Genomic DNA, 16,422 nt, shown 5'->3' with positions numbered 1-16,422 from the left:
GTATTAATGGAAGCTGGATTCTCTCCTTCTCTCTGTGTGTGTGTGTGTGTGTGTGTGTGTGTGTGTGTGCATGTTCACATTCCAGGCCAAAGCAGGCTATTCTGGGGCCATGCTCCCACCACAGACACAAACCACACACATCAGCACAAAGCAGCGCACACACACGCTCCCAGCTGAGTTGAATGTAGGTGATGAAAAGTGCTCTCACTTATCGCATTGGGGGAGAAATCCTGTTAATGGCTAGAAACCTTCCTTGTGTAAAAAAATCAATCATAACACAATGCAAAATTACAACTTGAGATCGCATTAAAGTGACCAATGTGGTTGCTTTTGTCAGTGCGGCCCGGTTATGTCATTTGTTGTCATTCAACATAGTTAAAAACAGATTTTCAGAACTCTTTGTATTCTTGCTGCGTCTCGAGGATATTAACTTTATGGCCAGTGAGGAAGTTTACGCTCGTAAGCCTGTAAGTGGGGGGATGTGCCGGCATCATTGACCGCTACAGCCACACTCTGTGACTGTGCACTGTCTCAAATGGTCCAGATTAAAGAACAGAATCACAGCCATGAAAAGCCAAGCACCAAATGTCGTTAAGACACATTAAAAGCTCATTAACATGCTATTGTTCGGCCATTGTGCTCCTCAGATAAATCTGCCAAGAACTGAAATTTAAAAAAAGATCTCGTTAAATAATCATTCTTCGCTTAATCAGCATTACAAAAGCCTTTTTCTGAGACTTGGAGAGGCAGTAAAGAAGAAGATAGAGAGTGGCATCACATTTAGTGAGCGAGGTGAGCTGGTGTGTATCTTAAATTTGGCCCCGCATAAAAAAAAATCATAGAATGGCACTGGACTTGTGAAACACCATATCTATAAAATCTGTTCAAGCTAAGCTAAAAGGTTTTGTAAGTTAACGAACCATAATAAATGCTGTGTATGACTGCCTATTATGGTTTTCATTTTATTTATAACAACAATTTAATGCCTCCAGTTCAGGACCACCCGCTGTCTGTTTTCGGAGGGTTAGTGGATTGGGATTAGGGTCAGTTATGAAAACATTACATTCACCAAAGAAATGCTAAGATCTGGCAAATGAGCTATTTTTTCAACATATCTGTATATGTGTCACTGGTTGAACTCTAAACTGTGATCGGAATGCCATCTTATTGATATTAAGTTGGCATTACCAGCAGAGAAACATATTTGACGTGCATTGTGTTCACCTTATTATGTTTGATTAGTTTGTCCAGTAAATATTATATTTTGTGCCCAAGAAAAATATAAAATCAGTTTAATAAAACTATGAATTTCTGTATGAGCCAGTTCCACATTGTTCAGAAGCTTATTCTCATGTTAGATCAGTCTGTAAAAATCATTTTCCGTGACTGCCAGCTTTATGAAGTGCGCAGTAAAAATCGGTGCCTAATAAATGATTGAACAGATGAGAACATTTATTTGAGGATCCACTAGAGAGACGTGGGGAGGTGGGGTGGAGGTGAGGGCAGCCGGTATTCTGTGTCTGAAATAGGTGGTCGGATGATTAGGCATATGAAGAAGCCAAATATTTATCCAGATGTTTTAACAGTAAAAATGAGAGTTTTCAGAATGACATTAATAATTAGGGTGGATAAAACTACGGCTGGTACAGAAGGTCAAGGTAGAATCAGTGTCCAACTGATCGTCTATTTTTTTGCGTTACGTTAGACTACATTTGAGTGAAGGAAGATGAAGCATCATTGAGGTGCAGAAATTCAAAAAGAGGCAAAGGGAATTCAGTCTATAACAGACATTTGTTTCTTCAGGGACGCTGAAAAAAAGAAAAAAATGCTGAGATTTGTCTCTCTCTCTCTCTCTGCCCTGTAAAGGGCGCAATCCAAAGAGATGATCCATTGTGCTCAAGCCTCTCGTCAAACCCTCACACTGAGGGACTATTGTCACCAGCAGGTGGGTGTAGGAGCGATACCAAGGGAGCCGGTGGAAAGACAGAAGGCAAAAAGACAGAAAATGGGAAAATTTGAGACAAACAGGCAGAAAGAACAACAAAGAGAAAACAGAGTCCAACTTAGGAGTCAGCCACAGCGAGGGAGACAGTGTGGGCAGAGTCAGTGAGACAGAGGGTGGAGTGAGGAGCTGAATTCCAAAACAGCGCTGTTTCCAGACATGATATTGAATACATTAATATATTTTGCATAAAGAGGGTCCAGAGAACACACCCGCTGCTGACAGCTGTCGAGCTTTGTGAAATGACTGGCTGCGTGTCTCATTACAAGAGGACGGTGGGTTGAGAGTGAGAGCCGACAAATCCACCCGGGAAAATCTAATCTGTTTTATAAAATAGTTGATATTAGCTCTTGATGTACTGGTGCAATATTTACTATTTAGGCTGATTACTACTGATGTAAGTTGTCAAAAGATTTACGCTTAAAATTTGTCTTGGCGTCGTGTCGGAGTACGAGTGTGGGGTTTGAGTCACCGCACATCATCGTAACCCCATAAAATGATCAGTCAGCGTTGATGTGACCCCCTGCTATGTTTCTTATTGCTTAAAAATCACCACCCACTTACTTAAATAGGCCGTCAAACTCCATGATATCACAGAGCGAGCTGTTATCTATATCTACAACCCCATTGATGCTTTTTATTCCATGCATTTAAATGTCCAAGTTAGTGGATTCCAGTGATTGAATTAGCGATGCTGCCAGAGCTATGGAGGATAGCTTCTGTTAGGTACTGATTAGCAGGGCTAATTGTCTGTCTGATGAGGTGTAATTGCAAGAGACAGGGTCGTGAAATACAACAGGTGACAGAGCAGAGGGCCTTTTGTTTTCTTTGGAGTCCCCTGTCCTTCTTTACGACATGACAATATGAGGAGAGGCAAAGAAAGAACAAAACGGAGGCACAATATACATCTCAACACCGTGTCTGCTGCCAAGGGGAGCTGTTATGGATAGTGTTTTCATGTGCCAGTGCAGGAAGAGAGATAGAGAGAGAGAGGGGCTGGAGTGAATATCCACTATTTTCTCCTCTGGTGCTGTATTGAATGGTGAACAATGCCACTGATCCTTCTCATCCCAGTGCTTATAGACTAGCGTCAGGCCACTCTGTTTCTGTTCGAGCTCGGCCTCATCGTCTGCTTCTTGTTTCGATTAAGTGCTGAAGCAGGCTAACATTGGATTCCTAAAGGAATGTTTTTTTTTCATCTTTCTTTGCTTAACTTGTACCTGCAAATTAAACACTTTCAGGACCAGCATTAAAAGTGCAGTCTCTTATTAGACCAGGTGAGAAAAGGATAAAGATGGAGCTACAGGAAAAGGACAGAGGGGGATCTTTGTATTCAGCATCATGAAAGGACATTATCCGAGAGGCACACTGGCTGACGGAAACGCTGAGAGGTACATCAGCAGGCGTGGCCATTCATCAGCCCTGGCTACACAATGGGAAATTGAATACAATGCAAATGCAGAAGGTCCCAATTCATCAGTGTTTGTCCCCCTGTTCGCAGCTGACCATGGAGGGTGCATAATGGCTATGCCAGCGTCGAGTCACCTGCCCAAGGTTGGCAACAGCTGAGGGCAGGGAGCTGAATGAGGAACGGAGGGGGCAGAAGGACAATACTGAACAGATGGGGGGTATAAAGTGGGATTCACCTGTATATGGGGGATGGATATTTTCCTCTGTGGCTGCTTATTGCTGATCTTTTCGCTGTGGTACCTCTAAATGTCTCATTAGCTGTACATGCAGCAGTGTTAAGCCCCTGTCTCCTTTTATTGGAGCTGCACACATTTGAAAGTGGAGCAAGGAGAACAGTTACCACCTTTCGCTCTCAACAGTGTCCAGATCAGAGAGGACAAGGGTAAAAGGTGGACAGGTAGAGGAGGGCCTCTTCAGGCTGCAGAAATAAAACTTTAAGTACCAGATATTAACTCCAATCAAGGCTATTGGGATGAATGAGTCATGTTTCAAGGTCTGACTCTCCCCACTTCAACCCAAAATTACCATTCAGCTTGAGTACGTGCAAACAAGTTCATGTAATATGGAGGATTTTCTGCTAATACTCTAAGAGTGCAGTACAGCATTGTCATGCACTTCGATGAGTCCCAGCCGCTGCAGCCTGTTTATTCAAAGTGTATTAATATTACCCATATTGTTTGTCCAAATCGACACAGCACTGTTGCCTCACATGGTTCCCAGATTAAATCCTGGTTTGACTGGGGCTAAATAGGAGAATCTCAATTGTCCATAGGTGAGCGTTTGTTTCAACATGTCAGCCTTGTGAAACGCTGGTGATCTGTCCAGGATGTATCTCGCTTCTCGCCCAATTCTGCTAAGATAGGCTCCAGCTCCACCCACCATTCCCTCTAAAGGATAACCAGTGAGATATGTGTTCCACATAAAGGCAGACAGACAGACGGAGGGAGTTTTCTGTAATTATTAGATAGATGATCCCTAACGTGTCACCATGTTGTATAAACCATTCCTCATACAAACCTTTGTATTTCTCAGAAGTGACAGAACATCAACTCTTTTAACAAAGGTCCCCTCTCTCCAAGTCCTGATGTTCTTTGGTTCTTCTATTCTTTTTATTATTAACTCCAAGCAAGGAGGGCATTTACTGAGGAGATTATGGCTGCCGGGGCTCATACCGAATCGACTCAATGTGTGCAATAGACTGGGTTAGAACAGCGGTGTTTAGCTACCACCTTCAGTGTCACTACTCTCTGAACTCTCCATAATACAACATCAAGTCTACCAGGTATTCAGAATCTACTGCCTCACAGAATGCTTGAAAATAACTCTGCAGCCAAGTGCAGGATGAGTGGGTGGGATTCACTCTACTTTTACGCAGCAGAAGATCACGCCCCTGCTTTTTTTAAACAAATGTTTCATGCATGTACATTCAAGATGAGGTCAGCCCATCATCAATCATATGGTAATTACATCCACCTCTTTACTGTATTATAGGCTGTTTGTATTCCTCTGCCTCGAAGCCTTGTGCTCCGTCAAACCATACACAGCCTCCCTCTTAGCGCTGCCAGCCATGCAAGAACAAATCACTGCCATCGAGCATTATCTGACAGGGCTGATGCATGGGGAAGGGGTGAAATCACAAAGACAAACGTGGGTGTAGCTTTTTAGCTTTTTCTTTTCTCCCCCTTCTGCAGGAAAAGAAAAATAAGAACCTCATGCAACTCTTTTGAACATCTGTGCAACCAAAATAAAACGCACTGGACAACTAAGACAGTTTGAGCTCAAACTTTCTTTGTTTGCTCTGGCACTCACTGCAAGTCTTTCATGTCCAACAACAATAACACTGACAAATATGTGTAAACCCAGCCACAGAGGGAAGCGGATCTCCATGCAATTAAATCTCCCCCATTCCATGGCAGTGTGAAAAAGAAGCAAGGAAAGAAAGAGACGCCAGAGGGGGGTGAATAGAAAAATAGCTCCTCACACTTCAGCAGTTGAACTTCGCCTTCCACTTGACTCTATAGCTTGATCCCAGTCAAATGCAAAGCAGGGACTAGTGCACAGGTCATCTGAGATTGGCCCTGGGCCTTGGCAAGGGATTAACAGGTCCTATTCTCTCAAGAGAAGACATCTTGGAGAGGTTGATTGGGTTGTTGGAATCTCCTCACTGATTATGCAGCGCCAGCCGAGCGCAGGATGAAGTAAAGGAAAGAGGGATGATTGGGTGCGTGGATGGCAAAGAGCATCTTTAAAAAGCATGTGTGTGCAGTGAGCGGCCACAAAAGACGGGCTCGGCATGTATCCTCATCTCTCTCAGTGGGAGGGGGTTTCTCCGCTTTCTTCCCTCAGTCTGTGTGCTGCCACCCCCCGCTCCCTTCTTTCCAACAAACGCAGCCTTGCCGCTTATTACGTCTGACCGTTTTTCTCATTTATGCTTTCCAGGCGGATTTATATCAACACTGATTCCCTTTATTCGCCCCGTTTGTTCCATCTATTCATCCTCACTCCCCGAGTTTCTCTTTCTCCTCAACCTCTCCCCTGGATTTTCAGGGTGTAAATGGCCAACACCGAGAGTTTCCTAACCATCGAAGAAGCCTATCTGCTACCACCAAGAAGTGAAGCCTCTAGTGTGTCTGTGTTTTACGGTAACTCAGAGGGTAGCAAAATGCTCAGCTCTTTGGGGGGATGCGGGTAAAAAAGAAGAAATATGAGAAGCTGCAGGAAAAAACTAGAATGATGGGAGAGGGAGATGAAAGACAGACTGAAAGTAGAATAATTGCCACCTTGAGTTTGCTGGTATTTTTGTGTAAATTTTAAAACATGTCACCACAGGCAGAAGTAAATACCCTGAAGTTAGCACACTTAAATTTCTATTAAGCATTTCAAAACATTTTATTCCCTCTGTGCACATTTTTTCGACCTTTCTACCTTGAGAAGAGCAGGAGAATATATCAAAAATAAAGAACATACACAAGGTGTTAATACCCTGTGGAAAAGTAAAAACGGAGTGTAGCTGCAGGGTATTTTATATAGTCTCAAACTGGATTTAAACATGGAGGGTATTAACACTGACTCGACTTCACATCAACACTTTCTCCGCACATCAACCCACGTTGCAGTCGACCAAACCCGCCGTCACTCCACTGGATGAGAAGCTGTTGTGACATGTGAAATGCTAAACCATTTTACTGTAACAGCTTTAGGTTGTGGGAGCTGGCAGCACCGCGCTGCAACTATATAGTGCCGTGTTTACCGGAGACAGGCAGCGGTGTGGACGCCGGTGCCACTGTGTGACTGTAAGAGTCGTCTCTGAGCAGACAGAGCGAGTACATATTCACCCAGAAAAAGTGTGTGAGTCAGACTGATGGAGAATCAGATAGACAGGCGGAAGAAACACTCACCTGGATCAGTGTCAGGTCTTCCAGATTGAGCCTGAACAGGTGATTTCTGTGAAAAGAAGGAAACATGTCAGCTGACGGAGACATTTTCTGCAAATAAAGAAATAAAGAAAAGTGAGGATGTTAAAGCATACTCAGTCAACAGCGAACACCAATCCTGTCAACTTGCGGGAGCTCAGTAGCTAGAAAGGCCCCATAACAGTAGGTGAGATGTGACGGTGGCGAGACGTGGCGCAAGGGAGCCTGGGCCATACTAGCATATTCATAGAAGGTGTAAATTTACATATTAGCCATTTTAAAACCATGAGGAGAATTTTTTTCATGTCAAACCTTTTTAATTTTTTGAGGAAGAACTAGGAGGAGTTTTAGGGGGTTTAATAAGCTAAGCCACAGGAGAGAGGCTTAAAAAATGGATGTGGTTTGATGTATTGTTGGCACATTGCTTTCTTGAGGCAGTAGAAAGCACTTGAACTTTTGGCCAGAAAGGTTTTTTCATCTTTCTTGATAAAAGATAAAAGCATCTACATTATCCACAATGGAACTCAACCACCACCAGTTCATTCAGGGATTTAAAGGTGGTGTGATGGTAACGGTTAATGTAGCATAGAGCTACTATTGCTTCAAGCAGGCGACAGAGATCTCGTAGCCTTTACTCCACAACCCCAGAGTTCTTTGATTTTCAAACTTGTCTTCAGCTGCAGCGAACGTTGACAAGTAAAGTCAACACTAAAACTTTGCGCAGCACAATCTGGAGCCATACAATTCTTTATACAACCTTTTTCTGCATGTGCAATAGTAATCTTTTTGAAAATAGTTGTATCTTTCCAATTTAAATCTGAAGTTTTCCCACTAAGCAGTAAAAATGTACATTTTTCGTTGAGGACATAAGAAGTCGAAAGAGTTAAGTCAGTTTTTTCACAGTGACCAAAGTCAGTGAACAGCTGGATTCAGCCACCATAGCAAATGACTGACCTCTGTGTTTCTCCAAACCATAATTAGAAGGCGAAACAGACATGATAAAGCAGCGCTGAGTTTTTATCCTCACATCTCCTGGTTTTCTGTGTATGAGGAACAGTGAGAGTGAGGCAGGCTGAGAAAAATATTAAATCCTGGTGGTGAAACCTCTCTCTAATAAGTGCCTTGCCTGAAGCTTTTCAAATTTGCAAGGCACAAACAAAACACTTCCAAATTTATTTTCAACTTTTCAAGAAATGTGTCTAATGAATGCCCTCTCAAGAGCAATATTCTGTAGCTTAATGACTAAGGATGTCTAGTAAAACCATTGTGGACCACAAAGGGAGAACACATGAAATCCGATGAAACCTGACAATTAGGACTAAAGGTGTAATTTATTCGTAATGTTACCTTTGAGATTTCTGTATCATCCATTTTTTGTAGTTTTTGTTCTATGGGTGGGTGCCAGTGTAAGAATTTTGGTTGGTGCCAACAATCTCTTTGAAACAATAATTCAAGTTTGGGGCAATTTCACAAATGAAATACTTTTTAGAGATTTAGCTGATCTATGTTTAAAAATCTAGTAATAGCTTTCAAAAAATAATCCATAATGTACCATCTGAATGTGAACCACTGTTTTTTTCATCAAGCAGATATCTCATTTTGGAATTAAACTCTTTATCACACACACACACACACACACACACACATACACGTACGCACAAACACATGCATCCAAACACTGCCGAGATCCATAAATCTCCTGAAGAGTGGCTATCAGCCAGGTCTCAGCGCAGCCCTGTTTTACTATATTGATATTTGCATTGATCCCTCTTTCCTTCCATTATCACTCATACTTCGAACTCAGGCTGCAGCCATCCATCGAGCCACATCATCTTTCACAGTCGGACTCAGGAGACGCTGTGCTGGCACACAGAATTGAACTTAATCTCTTATTTGATCTTTTGAGTGTTGCAGATACCAGGTGTTGATAGGATTGACTGAGCTGTAACTAAAAATAACACATGGACACAAAAACATTGTGTATTATATTATATTATATTAAATTATATAATCTAATCTAATATTATATTATATTATAGATTAGGCCATTAACTCCACAGGGGAATTTACTCACCTTTTCAACCTTTACTTTAATCTGTTCACACAAACACACATGCATTTTCTCTGATTAGTCTTTACCATCTACAGTAAGTACCTGCAGTACATTAGTAAATTCCCTGGGCTCCCTTTGTTTCTGTTTATTTTGCTGCTCTCTTTCCTGTTGTTATCTCCTGCGCACGTTGGAGTGAGTTTCTCTCTAGTGACAACTAAAGCCATTAAGAGAAGTGCACAACACACTTCATCTGGAATCACCCAGCGTGAATGCATATACTCCTGTTCCTCTCACACACAAACACACACACTTGGCTGGGCTTGAAAAAGAAAATGTACATGGAAACAATCTCCGAAGCCATTGTTGTCTGACTTTTGACATCTATAGAGAAACTGATCATTGCTCATGCAATGCACCAGCAAACATTGGGGGAAAAAAGGACAATAAATGACTAGAAAACAAAAGAAGGAGACAGGAGGGACGAACAAAGTTGATTTCACACATGCACAGCAACTCTGAACTTATCTAAACATTACCCCGGGGGTGTATGTGTGAATGCAAATGTATTTATCAATTGGACCAGACGTTTAACAGATTCTACCCTGCAAGCGTGTTTAATGTCCAAATGAGTCCATGTGTGAACAGAACAAATGATTATCCAGAAGATTTCCACCAAGCGTGTTGATGACATTTCAATAGCCGACTGGCCGTGAAGCTAAGAATAGGAACATCTGACAGTGAAGAGGATGGAATATTTACATAAAAATGGAGACAAAAATGTCAAACCGAGAGGTGATGAGATTCGAAAGCTTCTGTCGGCCAAAGTTGTCAGACACATTTAAGGTTTGACATAAACAAAACATTGTGACTTCAGCAGAGCAGTTTTTCCGTCATATCCTGTCTCCTGCACGCTCTACTTGTGCACCCCCCCCTAGCCCACACGAACAGACCTGTTTTGCAGTAGGTGAGAATCTGACACAGACAACTCCTGTTGTGTGCTACATGTGTGAAAGTCAACTCCAGACAACGTCCAGACCTGCCCATGTGAGAAAACAGCTTGAGAGAAAAGAAACCTGTTACCTGGCACCGACGATCAGTTCGTTCTGGCCGGGGTCAAAGGTCAGCTGCGAGTAATCCACTGTGCCCTCTGCCTTGAACCTGAAGATCCACGGCTCCATCTCTGCCGATGACAGGACAGGAGAAAAAACAACAGTGAGCCAATCAGAGCGGATTATGTTTACGACTGCAGAAGACAGCAGTGGTGATGAACGATCTGCTGTGACTTTACACATGACACTGGAAGAGAGTAGGGATTTCAAACAACAACTCACTCCACTACTGCTGTTGGCTGATATTCACTTATTCAACTACAGGTGCATTAGATTAAAGCTTTATTTACAAGTGGTGTATATTCACTCAGACTAGCTCAAATACGTGTGTGGCATAAAATGCTAAACTAATGAGGCAAGAAGCAGTCACGTCGACTTGCAGACTGAATGAGATTTTGCTCTATAGTTACAGGTCATTAGTGCTAAACGCTGCTGACGTGTGCGACTGGCTGTTGCCACACCACACAGCGACCTGCAGCAACACTCTGCAGAGGTGGAGGCTACTTAAAAGTAATTAGCTGCGTGGGGCGGCTGTGTACCTGCCGTCTACAGTGAGTTATCACAGCTTGACATTATTTCAGATCAGTAAAGCTTCAGTTCAGCCTCCTTCAGACTAAACAAATCCCACTTCAGACACATCCTGCTCAATAATGTGAGAGGGAACGCTGGGGCCAACAATGGTGGAATGTAACTCAGTTCATTTACTCAAGTGGTGAAGTTTAATTTTAGAATAATTGCATTTCTATTTTATACTACTTAATAATTCTCATCTATATTTCAGAGGGGGAAATTGGACTGCATTTTTAATAGCTGTGGTGCATTGCAGATTAAGATTTACATATTTAAAATATTATAAATGCCTAAAACATTTTAAAATGTGATGCATAGTTAAAGTTTAAACTACCTAACAGAATGTAAAGCACTTCAAATGGACTCCACGACAAATGGCTAAAACATTAAACTGCTGTATATGAATGCATCAGTAACAGTTATCTATTAATATGATAATAACATCGCACTCACAGGGGGCATTTCTCTGCATCATGGCTACAGAAACTTATGTTCTAAAATCATTTTTGAAGTAAAAAGTACATTTTGTACAGACCACGTTAATTTCACATGTGAAAATGAGTGAAAATGTGTAAAGCCTGTAGGTTTTTGTGTCTAACAAATGGGATTACATGTGATCACATGTGTCCAGATGTTTCCTACATGTGGACTCCACCATCATGTGACATGAAATCTAGTTTCAATTATTGAATTTGGACTTTATAAGTAAACTTGAACTGATTTCTTGTCTCAAAGGTAAAGAAATAAACGAACAAAAACTAGCGTAAATTCCTTCTGCCATAGGCCATGAATCTAGAAATTATATTTCAGATGCACATTTGTCATTGTTCTATAATCACACTCACAATGCATTCACAAAATTGCTCAGGTCAAACTCAACATTCTTACCAGCGCTCCTGGAGGAAATGAAGAGGAGAATTAATAAAGAATAAAAAAAGGTTAAGAGCTGTCCTTGCTTGATAAGGTCACTCGTTCAAAAAATCATTTTACATGGATCAGAGTACTCAGACATTAGTGCTCCTCTGGCTACATGTCTTAAAACCACAAGAGCACAGCCGAGACGTAAGAGGAAGTTTAACAAAAGAGTGAAATTTAGATTTCTTGTGTTATGACTCATCTGTGAAACATACTGTATACCCTGTTTGAACCATGGAGAGTGATGAGATTCTGACTTTTTATGGAAACTGACCACATCTCCTGCATTTTGGTGAACACACACCTACGCACATAAAGAGCGAGAGAGAGAGAGAAAGCAAGAGATATCCCAGACAGTCACTGACATCTTATCCACAACCTGCTTGTTCTCATGGCGCCCGACCCATTAACCCCTGACCAATCGCATCGCAGGCCGGGGTGGTTGCTGAGCGATGAGGACGGCCTGTCTACCATCTGGTTATCCGATAGTTAGTTGCGGGTGGTCAATCAGTCATTTCGGTGACGTGTGCTCTCCATCGCTCGTCACATGCCTGATCCATGGTCTTAATAACTTTTCTCGGCAGTGCTGTACACACAGGTCGGATTTCACTTGAAGAAAACGTCTCCATATTTGGGACATATTCTGCAGCGAGCGATACATATGGAATTTTTTCAAGCTCTCCATCAAGTCTGAGCTTTTAACGACGGTTGCTACAGTGTTTTAAAATCATTCATCACTACATCTGTTAGATAATTCCAGACAAAAAATTTCAAAGGGACTTTTTCAAATTACCGGGAAGCCTTCCAACAGGGCCGATCAGAGAGAGAGAGGACAGCTTGAATACACTCCTCAAAACACATTATCTACTTCTTCACACACCTGTCAGGCGGCATTTCAAATGAAAGCATGTTCTCCCTTGACTGCATCAAAAGCGAGTGCTCTGGGTTTCTGTGACAAACGTGGGATTTCGGAGCTTTTCCAAAGAAAAAAAACGAGACAGACAAACAGACCGAGAAAACGGGAGCTTCCAAAAAACTTCCTCCAGCTCACGTAGAGGGACCAAACTCTGTCTCTCCTTACAAAAAACATCATCTGCTGTGAGACAGTTGTTTGCTTTCAAGTTTCCAGTGATGAGTACAAGAGAACGACAAGAGGAAAAAGTGTCCCGCGTCTGGTTTTGCACCACTAATGCATTTTCATTAGAACCAGGCAAATAAATATCTGAGAGATCAGGACAGACTTCACCCCAAAGATTTCATTTAAAAAAAAATTTGAATGTGTGAATCCTTCGGCACCACTGGGGTTGTTTTTTTATGCCATCTAGAGGATCCCTGGCATACTAATGGAGCTGTGGCACCCTTCTGGGAGAAGACGACACTTGACAAACTTCTCCCCATAAATCTCCCTGACTCACCGGGGGAGGCATGCTAACACAGTAATGGAGTGTATGTGTGTGCGAGAGAGGAAGAGAGAATATTTGTTGGAGTGTGCAAAAGGGGGCAAAAGGTTTTAATTGAACAGCACTCAAAGGATTGATGGCCCTTTGTGACGAGGCCAAGGACTATTCATAAACATTCATATCCGGCATGCATGTGCCCTCCCAAGGCTCTGCAGTGAAATATATGGAGCTTCCAAAAGTCAAACTCGCGGGGTATAAGCAGATCATAGTTTGATGATGTAAAACTGTGACACACTTGAGAAGACTTTCAAAAACAACGCTGCAGGCTGCAGGCTTAGCTCCGCCACAGACGCTAATCACAGTGATTTGATCTCTGATCTATTTATTTGTCTTTAGATGGGTGGTAATAATTTCAGGGGGCACCCAGCGGGGGTTTATGATCCTGTATAGAGCCAACAAATCACCCTTATTGTTAACCTCGAAAAAAAGGAAACCCTCAGTAGGGCAACCCTCAGCTAATAAATATCCTCTAAAACCCCCCCAGTCCTATTCATTATCCCACTTCCTCGAGTTCAGTTCTGCTCTTACATGGCTTCATGTCAGCTGCACTTTAAAAGCATGTGATAATGTAATCACATCACCACCAGTCATGCTTTTACAGGAGACGGCTGCCGATTATATGAAGGCGTAATAACACACACACACACGCACTCACACACACATAAAAATGCACATCCCTCGCCCCCTTCTTCTGCTCGGTACCCATCTTATCCTCTTAACCCCTGTCTCCCTCCTCCTCAAAATAGAACAGCCTATCACTCACATCCTATTTGTTATTCCCCTCTCTGACACGGGGAAGTTGACACAAAGACAAAATGACAGGAATATACTGTATAAATATTTACATCCAGCATCAGAGGCCACACCAGCCTTCAGTCTGCCAGTGCTCACAGTAACAGCTCTATAGTGCTGCCAGGCCAACAGCAACGGCCACATGTGGAACCACTTCTGGAACATGAATGTTTTTTTTTCCTGTGAGTGGTCTAAGTAGAGGGTGGCAGTAGGCACTTAAATGAATAAAGAGTTACTTCACGCTAAATGCTGCCCCGTGGAAATAGGCACCAGAAGAATGCCAACTAATTGGTCAAGTTGGTGAGAGAAAAAAATGTGCACGGAGTGGTCGAAAAACAAACACCTGCTGAGTTTGAGAAAATCTAAAGAGCATGGCAAGGTCAGTGAGCACCTTCACACGTGGCTCTGTGCTCGGCGGTTTCCCCCCATTATGTTATTTGCAGAAAAAACGAGGAGCGCATTTCGCTGCTGAAAGTCCTAAAAGTCAAATTAGCGTGGCTGTGCTGTGGCCTGAGGGCAACAAGTGATTCATGCAAAACAAAACCACTGTGAAGCCGCAAATAAGTGCAGAATAAAATATTTAATCTAAATTGTATTTGGGCTCTTTTGCCTGGAGGGGTGTATACAAATCCAAAAATATGAGCAGACCCATGCCAGCTTTTGAAGTAAAACATGGCTCCAACATGGCTGACCTTGAACGTGAGTAGAGCAAAGTTTGGGAATTTCAACTTTAAAGACCTAAAAGTGTTTTAAATCCAAAGTAATCATACCCATGTGACCAATTGGAGGATCTGTGATGCTGGTTTGTAGCTTGTTGCATTTATGAATGCTGTGAGGCCATTTGTTTATTTTCCTGCTTTAGCTTCCCTCTCTCTAACGATGTGCTGGCCGTTTAGGGACGATAAAAGCCGAGTTCGGCTTGTGGTTGTAAAACATGTCCGGCGGTTCTGCTCCTCAGAGACATGGTCCTCAGTTTGGCCTGTGAAGCCATTGTTTACACTTCAGTTTATAACCTTTAAAAGCCTTCAGGCCTTCACATAGGAATACTAAAATACAAAGCTTTATCAATACAGAATATTTCTGCTTTAAGCAACAATAACAGTGCAAAAGCTTGATTATAAGACTTGCTATAACATATCATCAAGAAATGGGGATTAAATCTCTCAACACTTCTCCTAAAATAATCATTTGACTGACACATTTACATTGGAGCTCTGCTGTGGCTATTTTCAGACCTGTTTTTTGTGAGAGCGTAGTGCGTGTACCTTTTGGGTAAACATTTGGAGCGCTGCTGAACTTTCTTTCTGAAACCCAACATTTCTGAAACCACCATAGAAAGCAGAAAACAGTCTTTGGACTATAGCATCCTTGCACCACAGTAGCAGTTCTGTCAGCCAAGTGTTGTGCCAAGTCAGAAAACCACCATCCCTTGTGGGGTCAGACCGTTGCGAGGCACGCCCTTCCACACTCAGGCCACAATCACATAGAGAGAAATGAACACTGAGGCTGGAACACTGTCGGTAAACCCTTGACCTTGGCTTCTCACGACGAGTCATAACCACTGTTTGGGCTCTGCATTGTTTAACTCTATTTTTACCAGGCCAGCTGAGGCTGTGAGCAGTTCCAGTGAGTCTAAGAATCACATTGGAGTAGGTTCAGATTTAAGAGCTACTAATTAAAGGTGAAGCAGAATATCACTCTTTTACTTCCAAATACCCTACTGTCACAGCCAACCTTGTATTTGAATATAGGCGTGTCTAGACGGAGCAAGGGGAGCTGGTGGAGCTGGTTCTCTCTACTTATAGTCTTAATGATAAGCTGAGCAGCTGCTGTTTCACCTGCAGTTTTCAGACATGAACTCCAGAAAATGGGGTCCTGACATATTCGGTTGTTTGTCTTTCACATATAAAGAATTCAGCAGGAGATCGTTTTGGTCAGATGATCTCACAACAAAAGGAAAATACAGTATATAGTGAATATAGTGATGCTGAGGCAAGGTGGTGCCAGAGGCAGGACATGATGTATAATTTCAGCTGCAGCCATCACATGTTTTTGTTTACACACCAGCATTGGATCATATCGCCAAAAGCTCTCGAATGTCGTCTTCCCAAGAGGACCAACCAAATCGTCATCTGTGTCTTCTACATGGAGGGCGCCTCTTTTTCATCCTGAGATATCTGTATTCTCTTTCAGTTTTGTATTTGTCCTTTTCCTGCTGCACTCTCAAGTCAAGCTCACTCAGATTATTTGGACAATTTCTGGACATTTCACCATGGGGCTGGCAGGAGGTGTTTTGGAAAATGTCAAAAAAAAACCGACACAGACATTTGGGTTCTCATATATACAGAGCCTACAGCAAATTGTCTGAAAGCAGCCGTAATGAACAGACACCCTTCTAACATAGTCTCTGATAACAAAATGCGAAACTACACCATCAAACAACTGTACAGTTGAACACTGGCAGTACGACTGAAACCACAGCTCTAAAATGTATGTCTGTGTGTGTCCAAGGTTTACCCTGAGTGGAGCGGGAGTGTTGTGTTGTTATGATCCACAAGGGAACGTCTAATGTTTGTAGTTCTCCCAGCTTGGCTGAAGATGACACATTCACAATCTCTACGACCAGGGATTACACTAC

The 16,422-nt window shown here is 42.4% G+C and overlaps 1 protein-coding gene across 3 annotated transcripts in view; it reads right to left on the bottom strand.

Moving 5' to 3' along the window:
* sema5a (sema domain, seven thrombospondin repeats (type 1 and type 1-like), transmembrane domain (TM) and short cytoplasmic domain, (semaphorin) 5A) overlaps positions 1 to 16,422 on the bottom strand; it is a 122,448-nt gene that overhangs the window by 69,436 nt on the left and 36,590 nt on the right. For all 3 annotated transcript variants that reach the window (XM_020087793.2, XM_069512859.1, XM_020087794.2), the window contains exons 3-4: positions 10,019 to 10,118; positions 6,871 to 6,916 (exon numbers count right to left, since the gene is read on the bottom strand). In XM_020087793.2, coding sequence (XP_019943352.1) covers positions 6,871 to 6,916; positions 10,019 to 10,118 — 146 coding nt within the window. The remainder of the gene's footprint in view (positions 1 to 6,870; positions 6,917 to 10,018; positions 10,119 to 16,422) is intronic.

The sequence above is a fragment of the Paralichthys olivaceus genome, chromosome 17 (genome assembly GCF_024713975.1).
Source record: "Paralichthys olivaceus isolate ysfri-2021 chromosome 17, ASM2471397v2, whole genome shotgun sequence".
Lineage (NCBI taxonomy): Eukaryota > Metazoa > Chordata > Actinopteri > Pleuronectiformes > Paralichthyidae > Paralichthys > Paralichthys olivaceus.
The sequence above is the reverse complement of the archived record's forward strand: the minus strand, read 5'-3'. Positions and strand labels throughout refer to the sequence as shown.